At 45.3% G+C, this 16,014-nt stretch overlaps 7 protein-coding genes across 7 annotated transcripts; 1 reads left to right on the top strand and 6 right to left on the bottom strand.

Moving 5' to 3' along the window:
• Positions 1-809: 809 nt before the first annotated feature.
• Positions 810-1,897, bottom strand: V2V93DRAFT_366499 (uncharacterized protein). The gene has a single exon (XM_066909327.1). It carries the CDS (start codon positions 1,811-1,813, stop codon positions 908-910), a length of 906 nt encoding a protein of 301 aa, XP_066766962.1. The 5' UTR covers positions 1,814-1,897; the 3' UTR covers positions 810-907.
• Positions 1,898-2,995: 1,098 nt separating this feature from the next.
• Positions 2,996-4,747, bottom strand: V2V93DRAFT_321992 (uncharacterized protein; the record flags this gene model as incomplete). Its single annotated transcript, XM_066907381.1, has 2 exons — positions 2,996-4,433; positions 4,500-4,747. The coding sequence occupies 2 exons, from the start codon at positions 4,745-4,747 to the stop codon at positions 2,996-2,998; spliced, it is 1,686 nt and encodes a 561-aa protein (XP_066766961.1).
• A 948-nt stretch (positions 4,748-5,695) lies between these two features.
• V2V93DRAFT_173412 (uncharacterized protein) lies at positions 5,696-8,776 on the bottom strand. The gene is made up of 3 exons (XM_066906935.1): positions 8,646-8,776; positions 6,016-8,596; positions 5,696-5,918 (listed from the first exon to the last, which is right to left on the bottom strand). Exons 2-3 carry the CDS (start codon positions 8,481-8,483, stop codon positions 5,747-5,749), a joined length of 2,640 nt encoding a protein of 879 aa, XP_066766960.1. The 5' UTR covers positions 8,484-8,596; positions 8,646-8,776; the 3' UTR covers positions 5,696-5,746.
• A 378-nt stretch (positions 8,777-9,154) lies between these two features.
• Positions 9,155-9,796, bottom strand: V2V93DRAFT_357741 (uncharacterized protein; the record flags this gene model as incomplete). Its single annotated transcript, XM_066908039.1, has 1 exon — positions 9,155-9,796. The coding sequence occupies one exon, from the start codon at positions 9,794-9,796 to the stop codon at positions 9,155-9,157; it is 642 nt and encodes a 213-aa protein (XP_066766959.1).
• Positions 9,797-10,523: 727 nt separating this feature from the next.
• On the bottom strand, positions 10,524-11,893 carry V2V93DRAFT_366492 (uncharacterized protein). Its single transcript, XM_066909326.1, has one exon. The coding sequence runs from the start codon at positions 11,504-11,506 to the stop codon at positions 10,580-10,582; it is 927 nt and encodes a 308-aa protein (XP_066766958.1). The 5' UTR covers positions 11,507-11,893; the 3' UTR covers positions 10,524-10,579.
• A 1,146-nt stretch (positions 11,894-13,039) lies between these two features.
• On the bottom strand, positions 13,040-14,258 carry V2V93DRAFT_322227 (chaperonin 10-like protein; the record flags this gene model as incomplete). The annotated part of the gene is made up of 3 exons (XM_066907394.1): positions 13,040-13,527; positions 13,582-14,018; positions 14,071-14,258. The coding sequence occupies 3 exons, from the start codon at positions 14,256-14,258 to the stop codon at positions 13,040-13,042; spliced, it is 1,113 nt and encodes a 370-aa protein (XP_066766957.1).
• A 1,000-nt stretch (positions 14,259-15,258) lies between these two features.
• Positions 15,259-15,912, top strand: V2V93DRAFT_379053 (uncharacterized protein; the record flags this gene model as incomplete). Its single annotated transcript, XM_066911993.1, has 2 exons — positions 15,259-15,261; positions 15,331-15,912. The coding sequence occupies 2 exons, from the start codon at positions 15,259-15,261 to the stop codon at positions 15,910-15,912; spliced, it is 585 nt and encodes a 194-aa protein (XP_066766956.1).
• Positions 15,913-16,014: the final 102 nt, after the last annotated feature.

Raw genomic sequence — 16,014 nt, 5'->3', positions numbered from 1 at the left:
GAAGGACAAGCATTCTGACTCGAGCGACACATCAATCGCGTCACATACCGTGTACTCCCGCAAAGATTCTCTTCTTAACTCTGGCAAGCACAGACAGAACACTTACAGAAATAAGTGGCACTGCGTCACCGACTTGCTCAGCTACCGCTAATACCATACTCCGACGGCGAAGGATAAGTAAAAAAATCTCCATTTGCTTCCACCTTAAAGAGCCAACATCCAGTAGGGAGCATACATTACCGCAAAAACAAGCTTGTACACTCTGAGAGTACGCGTTATATTGGAATTCTTGACAGCTTACTTTGACGAGCACCTCGGGGGGGCCGACGTTATGACAGGTTTGCCAGTGGATCCAAATTGGAAAGCTTCTTGGACTGTTTTTTTCGAATATAATTGCTGGTTTATTTTGACTGCTGTCACTGAGTCATCTTACTCAAAATGGTATGAACTGTGGGCTAGATAACCAAGGTTCTAGCAAATATATAGTATAAGGTATGAAACGGCTAGATTCCTCTATACACCATGAGCAATCAAATTGAGCCGTAACTTCATATTTGACTAATATGTACTGTAATCCCTTTTTTTACTTCATTCATCTGGCTATTTTTAATTTATCTATTCGTCTGTATAAGATTCCGGAGATCGAGTAATTTGACGCGTCGCTGACTTGTTGCCCTCGGACTCGGCACAGAATCGCCGCAGCCCAATGTTTATCTCATTCCTAATCTGGCAATAAGGGCACTCATCTCCAAACTCAATATATCTCTTAAAGTACGCTTACACTGGCGTTCAAATTACAAGGTCGCTGCTGCCTGAAATTTCTCTAATTATATGAACAATGACATGATTTAAGTAATCGCTAACAATTATCAAATTGAGATATAGCAGAATAATAAGAATGATAATTTTAATTAGTCAACAGACTAGGATCTGAAATACGCACCACCATCTTACCAGTATAGCCCGTAGCGGCGTTCACCTTCGTAAACGCTTCCTTTACTCTCTCCTCATCTGATAATGGCACGACCGCAGCAATGAACGCTTTAATTTTACCATCCAAGTAATACTGCGCAATTAGATTTAGTTTTTCCGAATTAGTCTCGAGAAGCTCACTAATTAGCTCGACGCCGTATCGACGCGCTCTCAATTTGCTCAGCTTCTCAACGGCATATATGGCTGAGTAGAGAAAAAAAGAGAGATGAGGAAATACTTTTGTCATTGAATCCGTTGATGGAATAAAAGCAACTGTGGAAATAACTCCGCCAGGTTTCATAATGTGAAGGAAAGAGAATGCACTACCTACCGTATCAAGCAAGAAATCAACACTTTTTGTTTGCAACACTTTGGTCGGATTCTGTGTTTTATAATCAATAATCTCGTCCACAATGCCTTCGCCCAGCATCTGCGGCACAAGAGGGACCTTGCTTGTCGAGACAGTTGTAATCACTTTACCTACTCCAAACACGTTCTTTGCGAGCAGACACGCAGCTGCACCCACGCTGCCCAATCCACTTAGTATGAGCACAGTCTTTCCCTTAAACCAATCCACTCCCTCTGGTTTGTTTAGCACAGCATGTTCAAAACATTGCAACGCAGTCAAACTAACGAGCGGTAAAGCGGCCGCATCTTCAAACGACATTTTAGTCGGCTTGAGCGAAAGATCGGAAGCCGAACACACAATGTATTCTTGGAAGGTCCCGCGGCGGTTCTCTGGGACTCTGGAAAAAACTGCAGTTCCGGGTTTCAGAGAAGTTACGCCCGCACCGACACGCTCGACGATGCCAGCTACATCGTATCCGATCGGTGATGGCATCCTAGTATTCGAGTCAGCATGCGCCCACCAATAAGGCTGATTAAATTTTCAAACCAGCATACTCGTCTTTCTGAAACAATTTCATTAGCCCGTCGGCGCGCTTGACGTCGACTGGATTAACACTCGCTGTGATGACTTTGATAAGCACTTCGTCGTCATGCTCTATTTCGGGCGCGCTCGTATCACGTATCTCGTATTTGTCTGGCGTTGTATACTGTGGGTACACAAGTTGCTTCATTAGGGCTTCTTATATTAAAGTACGTGACAGAATTCCAGCTTGGATTTGTGCTATATCCCAGACTGATCAGCTCAGGGATGTTCTGAGAAGAAATATGATCGCTGTCAGTTTGTGTCAGCATGACTTCAATGGCTGATAGACTTTCTTTATGCAGTCTCTGTAAAGTCTCGTCCGGAGATCAGATCCCCGGACAGTTGACGTGACGTCATCTATATTCAAATCCCATTCCGTTCTGACATCTAGAGAATTAGGAGGCACTATGATATGCATGACTATCCTACTCCAGACTATTTACAGATATGTACAAATGTATGGATATTCAAGGGCCAATACTTCTTGAAAAGCGTTAATGTTATTTAATGCGTGTATGAATTGATACGTGGCAATACTCACCCAATTGAACATCTACTAGAGAAGCCTAGTTTCACTTGTATTCTTTTTAGTTTTTAATCACCTTCACTTTTGAGAGCAAACAGATCCGCATGCCTAAAATAAATACTTCATGGGACTATGAGTTGGACTTAGGGTCACTAAACAATCGTCAAGTAAGAAAGCTAACCTATGCATGCTACTTCTCCACTTGCAGTTGACGGGAAGAGCGACATATAAAGAAAAAATTATGATAATGTAAATGATAATTATAGCTACTGCTATTTCAGTGAGCTATATGAGTGAGCTCAACCCAGTCATATAATATGCGACTAGAAGCTTTAGAATTGGTGTTATAGTTTCTGCAGCGCAGATGATCTGTAAGCTCTGTTTTCCCCAGACCGACAACAAATAGATCCACTCACGCCATCATAGCTCAGATCCTAAACGCATGTTCCAGCAGCTGCCAATACAAGCAACAGAACTGTCACTACGAAAGCATACTGCGATCCATAATCGTTCAGCCACAAAAAAAAGCATAGAAAAGAATAAATGTTCTGTAAACATTTTTGTTTTTACTCCTCATCGCGAAGCACCTCTGAAAAATCAGAAACTTTGCCCCTCTTCGCCCACGGTCGCCCACGGCTCATCCCGCACTCCTCGAAGTCGACAAAGTTAAGCGTCTCACTTAATCGCTCATGCTCAAGCAGCCGCTTCACAATCTCCTTGTTAACCCACACAAGCCCCCTCATACGCAACTCACGTAATTCGCGAAGCTCAAGAAGAGCACTAACGAGCTCACGAGGAGCTGATACTTGAACTGTCTCGTCGGCGCGCCAGGTATAAGACTTTGGCACGTCGCTAACAAACAGGAGATTTGTAAAGGCCGTCGGTTTGTATTTGCGTGAGGTAACGTAGTAATCTGCAGCAAGAGGTAAATTCGAAAGATCAATGGTCTGTAGTTTTGGGCAAGCACGAAGAACGTGAAGGATAGCGCCGATAGGCAGATCGCGCGAGAGCGAGTACTGCTTGAGTAGTGGTGACTGAAGTGGGTGGCGTACGTCCGCAGATGCCTCTGCAGACACAGTCTCTGCATTCTGAGGTAATTTGATAGACCGAAGCTGTACCGGCTGTTTGTGCTGCTGTATAGACTGCAACTGACTGTGGTGATGCTGTTGTTTTGGTCTCGAAGACGAAGAGAAGCTCAAAGACGACCGCCTCATCGACGGCCTAGTTGTCTCGATCTTTTGCTGCGAAGAAATCGCGTCAGCGGTATTTGCGCGTTTGCGCTTGCTGTGGTGATGATGATGATGACGGTGATGCTTGCGATTCCAATATAACGGCTCAGAACGGTACTTCCAGTCGCGCCATCCAGCAAGCACGACATTTCCCTGCAATCCGCTTTCAATTTCAGACAAGTCCAGACTGCGAACATAAGAAGATAGAGTGCGGTCATGCGTAATTATGCTGACAAACTGAGCAAACCGGTAAGTAGATTTGAAAGCCGGGTTTTGGTAAAGAAACACATATCCCGCACAAGCTATATTTTTGCAAGTCAGAACCGAAGCCAGCAACGCCTTTTGTGGCAAATAAGAGCAGATTTCATCAAGCAGCTCCAGAGGAAGAGAGTCAAGAGTGGCGGCCCTCCTCGAAGGGAAAAGCCGTCGCGCAGACAAACTTGATCTGAACGAGCGGATCGAGGCTCCCGAGGATGTCACGGCTGCGAGAGGTAGCGCCGGGCGATTAGACGGCACGACACCACTCGTGCGCATCATGGCCACATAAGAATCCACGGCATCTTCACCATCATCATCGGAATCTGAAGAGTCCGATGACAAAGACTCAGAACCCGAGTCCGAAGATAAGGACGCATGCGTCGCGGCAGCGTCAGCCGCATCAGGTCTATCGTCGTCGGGATCAAGCAGCGAGCGATAGTTAAGCGCATGCGGCCGCGGCCGCCGTAAAGAAGCAGTCGAAGAATTCGCCGATGAAGAGTTACTACCAGAACTGCTGCTGCCGCTTCTGACGGTGATTCCAGCGGCAGCGGGTGCCGGGCTCGGGGGCTTTGCCGGGGTCGACGCTGCGTCGACAATCGACAACTCGGCGGCGACGCTCAGCTCGTCGACAAACAGCTGATAGAAAGCCGTACGCGCTTCACCTCGAATACTAACATTTGAAGCAGATGGCAGGGACGAGTCGGAGAGAGATTGGCGCGGGAAGTGGTCGGGGATGCGCAGGTGTCTGCGTTGCGGGGAGGGATCGTAGAAGTGCAGCGCGTTCGAGCGTGCGGAGAGGTAGAGCGGGCTCGCGCGGCGGTCGGAGCGCATTCAGACTGAGCAAATAAAAAAAGCAAGCAAAGTAGAAAGAAAGACAAACAACAGACAGTAGTCAAAGAAAGTGTGAAGTAAGGAGAAGAGACGCTGCAGCGATGTAGTGTGGTTTGCTGGTACTAATTGCCAAGAGCGTACGAGACCCTTTCAGTTACGCTACTGTCAGACACCGGGCGTTTGTTATCGATAAGCTGCCGGTTGAATTTCCGCAGCTAGCTCCAACTCTGAGCCACTCTTTCGTCCGTCGCTGCTGACTTTGGCTCCTACAATTTTAAGTGCTGTTGCTGCTTCACGACAATTCAGCGTGAAGTGCTCTGACGCAGACGGCCACTGCACAGCCCTCCTCGTATCGTCAGCGCGGCTCCTTTAGGGTTTTGCTGGCTCTGCTCGAGCGCCTCTCGGCTTCTGAGTTAACTGCAGTAGCTGCCGGCCTCAGTGTACCTTTCACTAATTATTTTCCTAACATTGGCACTACATTTATCTGATAGTTATATGCTATTTGACTGTATTTAGTTCTGCGGCTATACTTTTTTACACATCACTTTTTCTCATCCTATCCAACCTCGTAGAATGCAAAATATACAGTATCGTACTATCGTCAATCTATCATACACCGCTAAAAAATGAAATCAGAATGGCCAAACTCGCTGAAACCTTCAAACAAACTCCCACTCAAATTACTGAAAAACTCCTCAAACGGCTGCACTGTTCCGCCTGCACTCTCTCCCTCATTCTCACTTGGGGCACTACTGTCATGGACATCAGTGTACGGCAGAATACCGCTTGTCGCTGGATAGATACTCTTCTCGGGCATCATCTTCATGCTTTGTTCTGTGTCATCATTGAGGATCTGAGGTATCGAGCCAGCCGGATGGAATGGTCCGACTTTGGCTAGCTGGAACACCGGAGGCAATTGTTGCTGTAGAGACTGGACTGGAGTAGCAGTAGGAAGTGGCACCACAGAGGATGAAATATTGTTTGCGGCAGCGTTTGATGCTAGGGACTCTGTGTAGGATGGAGCCAGCTGTTGCAATTGATTTTCTTGGTTAGCAGTTTGTATATCAAGCAAGTGCTGACGCTGTGAGAGTATGTCTTGAACCTGCTGTTGTTGTTGCTGCTGTTGCTGCTGCTGTTGCTGCTGTTGCTGCTGTTGTTGCTGCTGTTGTTGCTGTTGTTGTTGCTGCTGTTGTTGCTGCTGTTGCTGCTGTTGCTGCTGTTGCTGCTGTTGCTGCTGTTGCTGCTGTTGCTGCTGTTGCTGCTGTTGCTGCTGTTGCTGCTGTTGTTGCTGCTGTTGTTGCTGCTGCTGTTGTTGCTGTTGCTGTTGCAATGCAGTCCCATTAAACCACGCCATCCCTGGCGCATCAATAATATCTCCCAAACCCAAAGACCGAGTAGTTCTCAGCATCATCTTATAAATATCCCTGGATTGTTCCCACTTGGCCGCAAAATCCCCCATCACGTTCATTAACTCAGACGCATGCTCCAAATTATGCGCAGAAAATTTCTCACTTTTCAATACCTTGAGAATCAGTGATCGCTGCCGCTGCTGCTGTATATACTCGTTACCGCCACCCGACGTCGATGTTGACGCTGGCTTAACGGCGGCAGCGGCAATCGTTGCCGGCGTAGATAATCCGGCTTGTCGTGCGCGAAGGTACTCTGCAATCGTAGCAACCAACACATCGTACAATAAAAAGACAACAAGCACAATCGCATGGCTGACCCACAACGGTAAGAAAGTCGATCGCTTGACTGACTTCAACTGCGCTAGCGAGGCAATAAAACACTGCACAGCTTCGAGAAACCTAGCAGCAAACTTCGGCGTCAGAATAGCATCTTTAACGGCTTTACGCTTGTGTGGCAGAAAAGGTGTATATATAGTGATTCGCGTGAGATGAAAAAACATCTCGCGGAAAAGGTCCACTTCATCAGTTCCCTTTGGTAGAACAAAGAGCCGCAGCAATTTCTCATCCAGCGTCTCAGCAAGGTAAAGTGCAGCTATTGACGAATTCTGTTGTTGCACAAGCTGCATACCACGAGCTTGATAAAGCGATCGATTAGCTTCGAGCAGTACAGCACTGATTTCGGCCATGGCGATAAAGCCGCCAAGGATATTTTTAAAACGTGCCTGACTTTGCTCGTCAGCTGCCTCAGCTTTAGTCGTCACGAGCGGAAGTAGTTCGGAAACAGTAGGCAAAGGGGTGCTGTGGAATTCTGGCAGCAACTTTGGGACTCCCTGGAATCGTGTCGTTGTCCACGCATCGCGCACAACAATCGTGGCCCATAGACTCTTTCTCAACGATCGTTCCCAGGCAGGAATATTCCAGTCTGAGCAGTCTGCATGCAGTCGCAGCTCGACAGCACCACCGACGATGGCAGAGTGTGGCATCAGGATGCTGCGGTCAGCCATTGCGTCCGCAATAACGGAAAATGACTGGATAGCGTCGATTGAGGGCGTGAGTAGTTTGTGCGAATACTGCGCGTGCAGATGTTGCACCATCTTCGACTGCAACGCCTTTGCTTCTTCAAGTCCTCCGCCGCCTTGGCCACCTGTGACAGGGGGTCTGCAAACGACAGCGGCGGCCATGATAGCAAGTAAAAGCATCGGGGATTCCTTGCCTGCTTCAAAGGCAGCCATGAAATGCTCACGGTAGACAATTGGTTGTAGAGGATTAATCTCAGTGAAAAAGATATCGAGTAGCGGACGAGAGTACTGGGCTCTCCACTCGGAGAGTAATAGGTCGTCGGCGGGGACTCCGGGAGAATTATACCGCAAAACCGCTTGCGCATCGTTATCAAGAACGAACGCGTATACCGATCCGGCCAAAGTACGCAAGACTGGTCTCGAGTCATGAGCTAAGCTCGTGGCGGATGAGTGGATATTATCGAGGTCAGCCATACTATGGAAGAGATCGGGACACATAAACGAGAGTGATAAATAGACCGAGTACTGCCGGCACGGAGAGATAGTGGCTTGCTTGAGCTCGTAGCTCATCTGCTTAGGTTTGGCAGGCTCATCTTTCACAGCGTCGGGAATCAACCACTCGTGCCGTGTAGTCGTGCTGCTGCTGCTACTGTTGCAAGTAGATTTATATTTGCTCATATAATCGTTTGCGTTACTTGCAGACGAAGCGGCAACAACCAATGCACTCATTCCACCTTCATCAGGAGGATCAGAGACAAGTCTCCGTCGATGCAGATCAGGACTCTGCTCAGCTTCTGCGGAATCCTCGATCCTAGTCCTTTTATTCGGCGATGACGGCGACGACGTCGCATCCTCTCCGCCAGCTGCATCGCCTCGGAATTTCTTTGAAACGCGCTTCTTACGCGGAGCAATGAGACAGACGAACCCTTTTTTTGCACAGCGTACACAAGGACCTGAATCTTCCGAAGGTATGCATTTGATTTTGTGGCGCTGACATTGTGTGCACGCGCGCTGGCTTGTCGTCGGTTGCTGCGATTGCTGCTGCTGCTGTTGTTGCTGTTGATGTTGTTGCTGAGTTATCTCTTGCTGAGACTCTAAAAGATCCAGACTGTCGTCTCGGGTTGACGCCGATGAGTCAGGCTGCTGACCGGACAAGTTTGCGGTACTGGTATTATCTTGAGCACCAGAGATCGTTGATGACACGACGAGGGTCGGTTTGAGCACCGCTCTAGGTTCGGAGCGCACTGCAGAGGTAGGCATTGAAACGTTTCCCGGAGCGGAGCGAGGCTGCTCAGGATACTGTTGCATTGTAGTGTATTTCTGTGATTGTTTATTATTGTGTATTGTCGTTGTACTAGCTGCTGGTCCTGGCTTTTGTCAAACTCCTAACAATGCTCCACTTTTCAGATGCGGGATATGATCTACAAATCAGTCAGAAATGCACTCATAAATACATATTTGCATACATACACAGAACAAATGCAGCCGAGATCGGCATATAAACAAAACAATAGAAACGAAGAATAAATGTATGATGAGCGTCTTCAAAAACTATGAAGTCCGGCGTTATGTTTTCTGCCGATGCCGGGATTAAAGAACCCTATTCCGACGTTTACCAAGTCGCAAAGTTGCTCCGATAAGCTATTTGTACACATTAAATGAGTCTGGTTTTAAATTACTCTTGTCGCTTAGCAGTCTATTCAAGCTGTCTTCAGAAATTAATGCTTTCTTATATGTTTATAGTTTGTCTATGCTAAACTAATAGCCATCGCCTTGATAGCGCAGGTACTATGGCCAATGTCATCTCTTATGGCAAATCACCAACACGCTTCCTCCGTTTGTAGGAACTACAAATATGCTTCAAAACTTCAACCGATACCTAGCTGTTTCAGAAACCGGCATACTGCTTGTTGTGTTCTAAGCTGATCGGGTTGCTACTGTCTCTGTATTCCATCTGCACTAACTGCGCTTTTCGAATATTAATCGTTTGCTATATCATCTGCCGGCTGATACCCAAAGAGTATTTCATCTCTACTCTTCAATTCCCTGCTAAAGAGCTCGCGGATTGGCGGCAGTGTAAGTAGACGATCGTTCTTCTCTCTGGTTGTATTTGCCTGATAATCCACTGGCTTGATTGATTTGTTCTTGCCTATGTGTTGATCTTCACGGAAATCAGACGTGCCTCCATCGGCAGTTCTCGTTTGAAATTGTATCCTATTACCGTAGTAACAGTCGAAAAATTCTGAAACTTGTTTATTATGTGCACATAGATTGCAATCGCATTCCGGATCGTGATTTTTAGTAACGAACAAGTGACTTTTGACTATATCGTTCCACTCCCGCCCGGGTTCTACTGAAAATCCGTATTCAGATGTTAAAGCTCTAGAAGATGAGCTGGTGCCTGTCGTCGAATGTTCTGGTTCAGTAGGCTGCTGAGTAGAAAGACATGTTTGCCGACTCTTCTTCTGCCTGCGAATGCGTTGCATACGTGACCGCTCGTGCTCGCGAAAATTGCTGATCCATAGCCTTTCTTTCTCAGATAACTCTCTGCCCTGGTTTTGTAATCTGATGAGTCGGCGTGGGCTAGCGAGCAAATCAGGGAAACCCTTCGCAGCTGTCATAGGCGGTAGATTATTGGCAACTATCAGAGGATCATTTAGCTTTCTGTGTAAATTTGCTACGTAAATAAGAGAATAGGCGAATATTTGTATTTTTGGCGAGTGTGACTATTACAGTGATGAAACAGATGCTTGCTGTTTTGGACCGTAACATTATGTGTCATTCTATAGTTGTCACCATCACTATGAGCATGGAATTGAGCATAATAGAAAGTCACCTACTCTACACAATTAATTGTATTTGTACTATAAATTCCACTACTGCATGCAGTAAGAAACAATATATCCTTTATAAAAATAAAAAGAAAAGTGGTGATCTTTGCGTGCGTTCGCAGTCAGATCCTCTCCAATGACGTGTCCTACAATGACGTGTCCTACTCATACTTGTTCCTGACACTTATGTACGCATACTCATCGTCGCCGCTTGTAAATATTCGCCAGGCATAGGCACAGTTCTGCTTTTCTTTACAATGTGTTCCAAATCAATGAATCTACATGTTTGCCCGTAATCTGCAGTTTTTTTTTTTCGTTTTTTTTGATCGCGAGAGTATACGCATGCGCTATAAGTCAAGTCTATCAGACCGCGTGTACATACTAAAATTTACCAAACAGAAAACCATCAAGTGATCATCTTGCAAGCCACTAAAGCAATAAAATTCTATTCGCACCTCCTAGCACTTATTAAAAAAACAATACTCATTCTGCCATAAACGCCATGATCTATACAACCTCCACACCATAAAGCATACCTCAAACTCCTATTAACTCCATAAAGCTCACTAAAGCTCATTGCCGAGAACGTAACCAGATATTCAAATCATACACGCTCATCCGCTCGCGCTGCGCATGTGACATATACGATCGCGGTTGCACTCTTGAATCCAGCTGTTTCCGCATCGGCACTCTAACTTCCAGCAGCTCACCCCGTTGTATTTCTGATTTGCCAGCCTCACAGTTGCAGCTCTTTGTACCCAGCGCGGTTTTATCTGCCACTAAGGGCGAATCCGAACACGTTAATGGTGTATCGACTGTGCCATATTTCTGATCTGCGAAGGACGTTGGCACACTCGACACAGAAGAACCGCAAGACTCTGACAGTATCGTATTCACACTCTGGCACTCAGTTTTATGTGCAGCCTTATGAGCGTACTCCGCTGCTTTGATTTCTTTCTCAAACTCAGATTCCAAGGCAAACAATTCTCCTAGGGCAGACATAGACTTTGCCTTAGCACTCGCAGACAACCGGCCATTATTCAATCTAGCAGTATTTGCGTATGCGATCTGCTCACGATACTGATAGTCAGCATTTGCGCGCGGAATCCGCGTACCGTCGGTCATTACCAACGCGCCGAATATATCTCGCTGCAAGTCGGCGCCGGCACTTGATGATTGCGATTGAAATAGCTGAGTTTGGGAGGTGTCAGTATTCAATAAATTGTTGATGTCCGAAATGTCTCCCTGAACAGCATCCCATTTGACCCGACGACGATGTTCTGCTACTGAGTCATATATCTTTGCTGATGACATAGAATCATACTCCTCGTTATAGAAAAAAGAGGTGATTTGTGATTCAATGTCGTATTCTGCAGTTATAACCTCTGGCCAGAAATAGTTAACAAACCGATTAATGATTTTGCTGCGTAAGTATGCTGTGAGAGAGGAGGTATTAGGATTTTTTTTGCGTCGCCCGCGACCTAGACAATAGTGAAGCATATTTTTTTACAAAACACAGATATAAAACAAATTCTCATAAGAAAGAAGAAAAGCAAAAGTATATCAGAAACAGAAAAGCAGAAAAGTAAGGCAATAGTAGGCAGATACAGTATATAAGGCCAGGATCGGGCGTGCGTTGTGCGAGGCAACGAGTCAAACACAAACACAAACACAATGATCCAAATAAGCGCAGATCTCTGTGCAACTTCCTCATCTTCTCGAACTTTTCCTCTCTTTCCTCTTTTCTTAATTTCTTTGCAACTTTCCAGATATAGAATCTTTTTTTTTCTTATGGCAATAATAATAAGCACTTGCAAAAGTAATGAGCAATAGCATCATGCAATTTTGACCAGATTTGTACAAGAAAGATTAGAAAAAAAACTCTGCAATGTAGATACACAAAATATAGATACAAATCGTTAATTCTAACATAAAGAAATTGGCAGAGATAAAACAACAAAAGCACACGCATATATATATATATATCATTATCAGGGCCGGGACTCCGCATCAACAGCAGGAACAGCGGAGCAGCCAAGCGACTCGCAACCAACCTCAGTACTTATGAAATAATCCATAATCTGTGGATGAATCTCCGGTGATCTATCCAGCAGGATTGCATCGTAGTCATTAGATGTCAGCTGCTGCTGTAACGATGCCGAGAGTAGTAATTCGGCCATTTCGGCGGTTCCATCGAGTTGCTGCTGCTGCTGCTGTTGCTGGAGTTCAAGCTCAGTCATTGCGCGCACTTCTGGAGTATTCAATGATTCCTGAACTGGGGAAACAAAGAGTGCGGGTGGTTTTGGGCTTGTGACTCTTGTCGGCATCGACGGAGACGTGGGAGGAGACGATCTGCGAGAGAAGAGCTTGGCTAATTTGGATGTCATTATTAAGCAACTGGTCCGTGAATAACAAGCTGAATAAACAAATGAGATAATGAAAAAGTAAAAGAAGAACAGAAAAAGAACAGAAAAAGAACAGAAGAAGAACAGAAAAAAAACAGAAGAAGAAAGGCAGAAAGGATATAAGAGAGTGGAGATCGATCACAGAGTGCTTGTGTGACTCCGGGCAGCACAGAGCACGCCGCCAGAATAGCCTATTAGCAAGTATTATAAGTGTAATATGTCAAGTAGATGGATATTAGATGATATTATACATATAGAGCCTTTTATTGCCAGAAAAGAGATTTATTACGCACTGAACTGTTGCTTGAAGACCGTTTTAAACAGGCAGTGCACTTGGCTGAAAGCCTCAGAATACTCAATTCCTTTCATTCTTTATTCTCTCCTCTTTATTCTTTGCAAATACTAATTCATTCAACCATTCATTCAAGCGATCTATGGACTAGCATATCTACATTCTGGCTTCCGCACCTGCAGTCATTCAATCAGAATTATAATTCGTGAAGGTTGAATTGGCTTCGAAGATCACGTGCCATTTTGTCTAAGACGGTTTGAACCATATAGTTGTTACAAGCAGGATTCAACCTAATATACAACGAAATGACATATATTCAACTCGATGGTATTGGATCTACGCAGCAAAGAACCCTCGTGGAACTTCAGCCACATATGGTTTCCCGATCCGCGCGACCATCTTACCAGTATACCTCTTCGCCTTGCTCACCTCAACGAACAAATTAAGCACTTCATTCTTATTCTTAAAATCGGCAACCTGTGCCACAATAGGCTTGACTTTACCTTCAGTGCAGTAATTGGCTAGCCGATTAAGGATTTTAGTGTCACTTTCCACGATTTCGGAGTGGTATTCAACACCATATCTTCGGGCTCTCAGCTTGCAGACTTTGCTATATACCGACAAGATATATAGCGCGATCTTCGGGATCGACGGCATAGATATTTTAACACACTCTGGGTCAGGAAATGCTACGATTGTCATGATCTCGCCTTGTGGCTTCATCGTGTGTAGGAATGAGAGCGGAGCACCAACGGTGTCGTAGAAGAAATCAACTGAGCCTTGCTCAAGTGCCTTTGAAGGATTCGATATCTGATAGTCGATGACTTTTCATGCCGTTAATGCATGTTCATGTATCAAAAGTACTGGTATATACTCACTTTGGTCGACGACGCCTTCTCCTAGCAACTTATCCACTAGCTCGACCTTCTGTGTAGACACCGAACAAATCAACTTTCCCACCCCAAATACATTTTTCAGCAGCATACACACAATGGCCCCAACACCATTCAGTCCACCGGTAACAAACGCAGTCTTCCCTTTAAGCCATGCTGCACCGCCTCGCTCCTCGACCGCACGCAAGATGCCTAGCAAGGCCGTGGTACCGGCCAGCGGCAGAGCAGCAGCTTCTTCATATGACAGACATTCTGGCTTTGGTGACAGATCTGATGCGTCGCATACAACATATTCTTGAAACGATCCTCTTCTTGACTCGGGGAGACGTGCAAAAACTGGGTCGCCGTAGGAGAATTGTGTTACTTCGCTACCAACTTGCTCAACGACTCCACTCATATCATAACCCAGAGGCGACGGCATTCTACATTATTCGTCAGTTTGATAATTCTTTCGCGAGAAATAAAATTACTTACTTATCAAAAATCACAAATTTCATCATGCCAGACGCGCGTTTAACGTCCACTGGGTTAACTGATGCTGCATAGACCTTGACTATTACTTCCGTAGGTCCGGAGATCTCGGGCTTTGCGATTGTTCTGAATTTAAATTTATCGGGGGATGTATAGGTTGGATAAACCAACTGCCTCATAGTTGCTGGCATCGTGCGAACAGTTTTTATATGAGTCTCACATGCAAGTTGATAAAGGGCTGGATACAAGAGCACAGAAAATAGGGAGGTTCGGCGATAGAAAGATGGAGTTGGTGGCTTGATTTAGGCGAAGACTGCTCGGTTCGGCAAATCAATTAATCGACAGTGTTTTCCCTTTTTTTTTTCTTTAGTATGGCCACAATAGCGTAGATTTAATTGTTGAAAGATATTACTATTGTATTTTCGTTCACTTGCTTGTCAGTAGCAATAGCTATAGTATAATGAAGAGTATGATTGAATCATAATCTATGCAAAAGGCATTCCACTATAACAGCGCACAATTGATATAACTGCGTTGAAATCACTTGAACGCACTTCAATGCAGTCTAAAATAGACAAATACCATACTGTACATTCGTAAGTAACATAGAATAAATATCAAACAACGACTGCATGCTGGAGAATGACTGTAACAAGAGAGCAAGTAGCATTCATTATTTACAGAATCCCAGACTTCGGACTGGGTATTGCAGTTATTACCTTATTACCCATCATGACAGCAATTAGTGCACGTCCCCAGAAACTCTCGATAAAATTAGAATAGTCCTATTTTTCACCACTTTTTGGTTAGTGTTTTCTTTATGATCAAGAAAATAGAATACAGTAAGAAGATGAGGTTTAATCAGGGTAACAGTATCAAGCCTTGTTTTCCCCGCTCATTTTTTGAACAATTTAGCTTGATCTGACTGTGGAGACAACACACTCTTCTCTTTCTATTGCCATATATTACTCTGCAGCAACTAGTTACAGAGTGCAAGGAGCCTTCTTTAAAAGAAAAAATATTAGACTCCATATAAAATTTAGTTGAGCTGCTCGCTTTTTAGACGCGAAGGGATTCAGTTTCAAGTACACGCACCTCAGGACCCGCTTTTATTTATACGAGCATTAACCGACTCACTTCACGGTCTACAATAAAAAAAAACTCCCCACAGGTTATTCTTTCAAGAACAGAATGGTAATTGTTTTTTGTTTTAATTTATATAGATGCAATGTCTTCCTTGAATGTCTACTGACAAAGCCATAGGCTACGGTGGCGAGCACTCTACAAAACGGTTCCGCGTCAACCTCAGAAACTGGATTACCGGCTCTATGGGAGATCCGACTTTCGAGATCACACAATATCCCATACTACTTCAATTCGGCGACGCATGAATCTACATGGGAGCCGCCTCTCGGCACGGACACGAATACATTGAAGGCATACATGGCCGCACACCACAGTTACATTTTGCCAGTGGCCGCGCTTCAACAGCACCAGGCTGTGCAGCCCAGCAAGATCCGAGCATCGCAGTTGCTCATCAAGCACGCTGGTTCGCGCAGGCCTAGTTCGTGGAAAGAAAAAGTAATTACGCGGAGCGAGGAAGAGGCGCGGCAGATTTTACTGAGGCACGAGGCACAGATCCGCAGCGGGCAGGCGACACTTGCAGAGCTTGCGGTTTCTGAGAGCGACTGCAGTTCTGCGAGAAAAGGCGGGGATTTGGGATTGTTTGGGCCCGGAGAGATGCAAAAGGAATTCGAGGAAGCTGCTTTTGCGCTGCAGGTTGGAGAGATGAGCGGGGTTGTGAAGACTGCGAGCGGACTGCACTTGATTGAGCGAACAGCCTAGATAGCGGGAGATTAAGAGAACGGAAAAGGGATAGATGTCGATATATGCAGTATATTATTTATGAGAAACATCCTTGTTTGTAATCCAATCCACCTAACTTAC

Source organism: Kockiozyma suomiensis (genome assembly GCF_038497685.1).
Source record: "Kockiozyma suomiensis strain NRRL Y-17356 unplaced genomic scaffold V2V93scaffold_4, whole genome shotgun sequence".
NCBI classification, from domain to species: Eukaryota; Fungi; Ascomycota; class Lipomycetes; order Lipomycetales; family Lipomycetaceae; genus Kockiozyma; species Kockiozyma suomiensis.
This window is presented reverse-complemented; position numbering and strand designations above follow the sequence as displayed.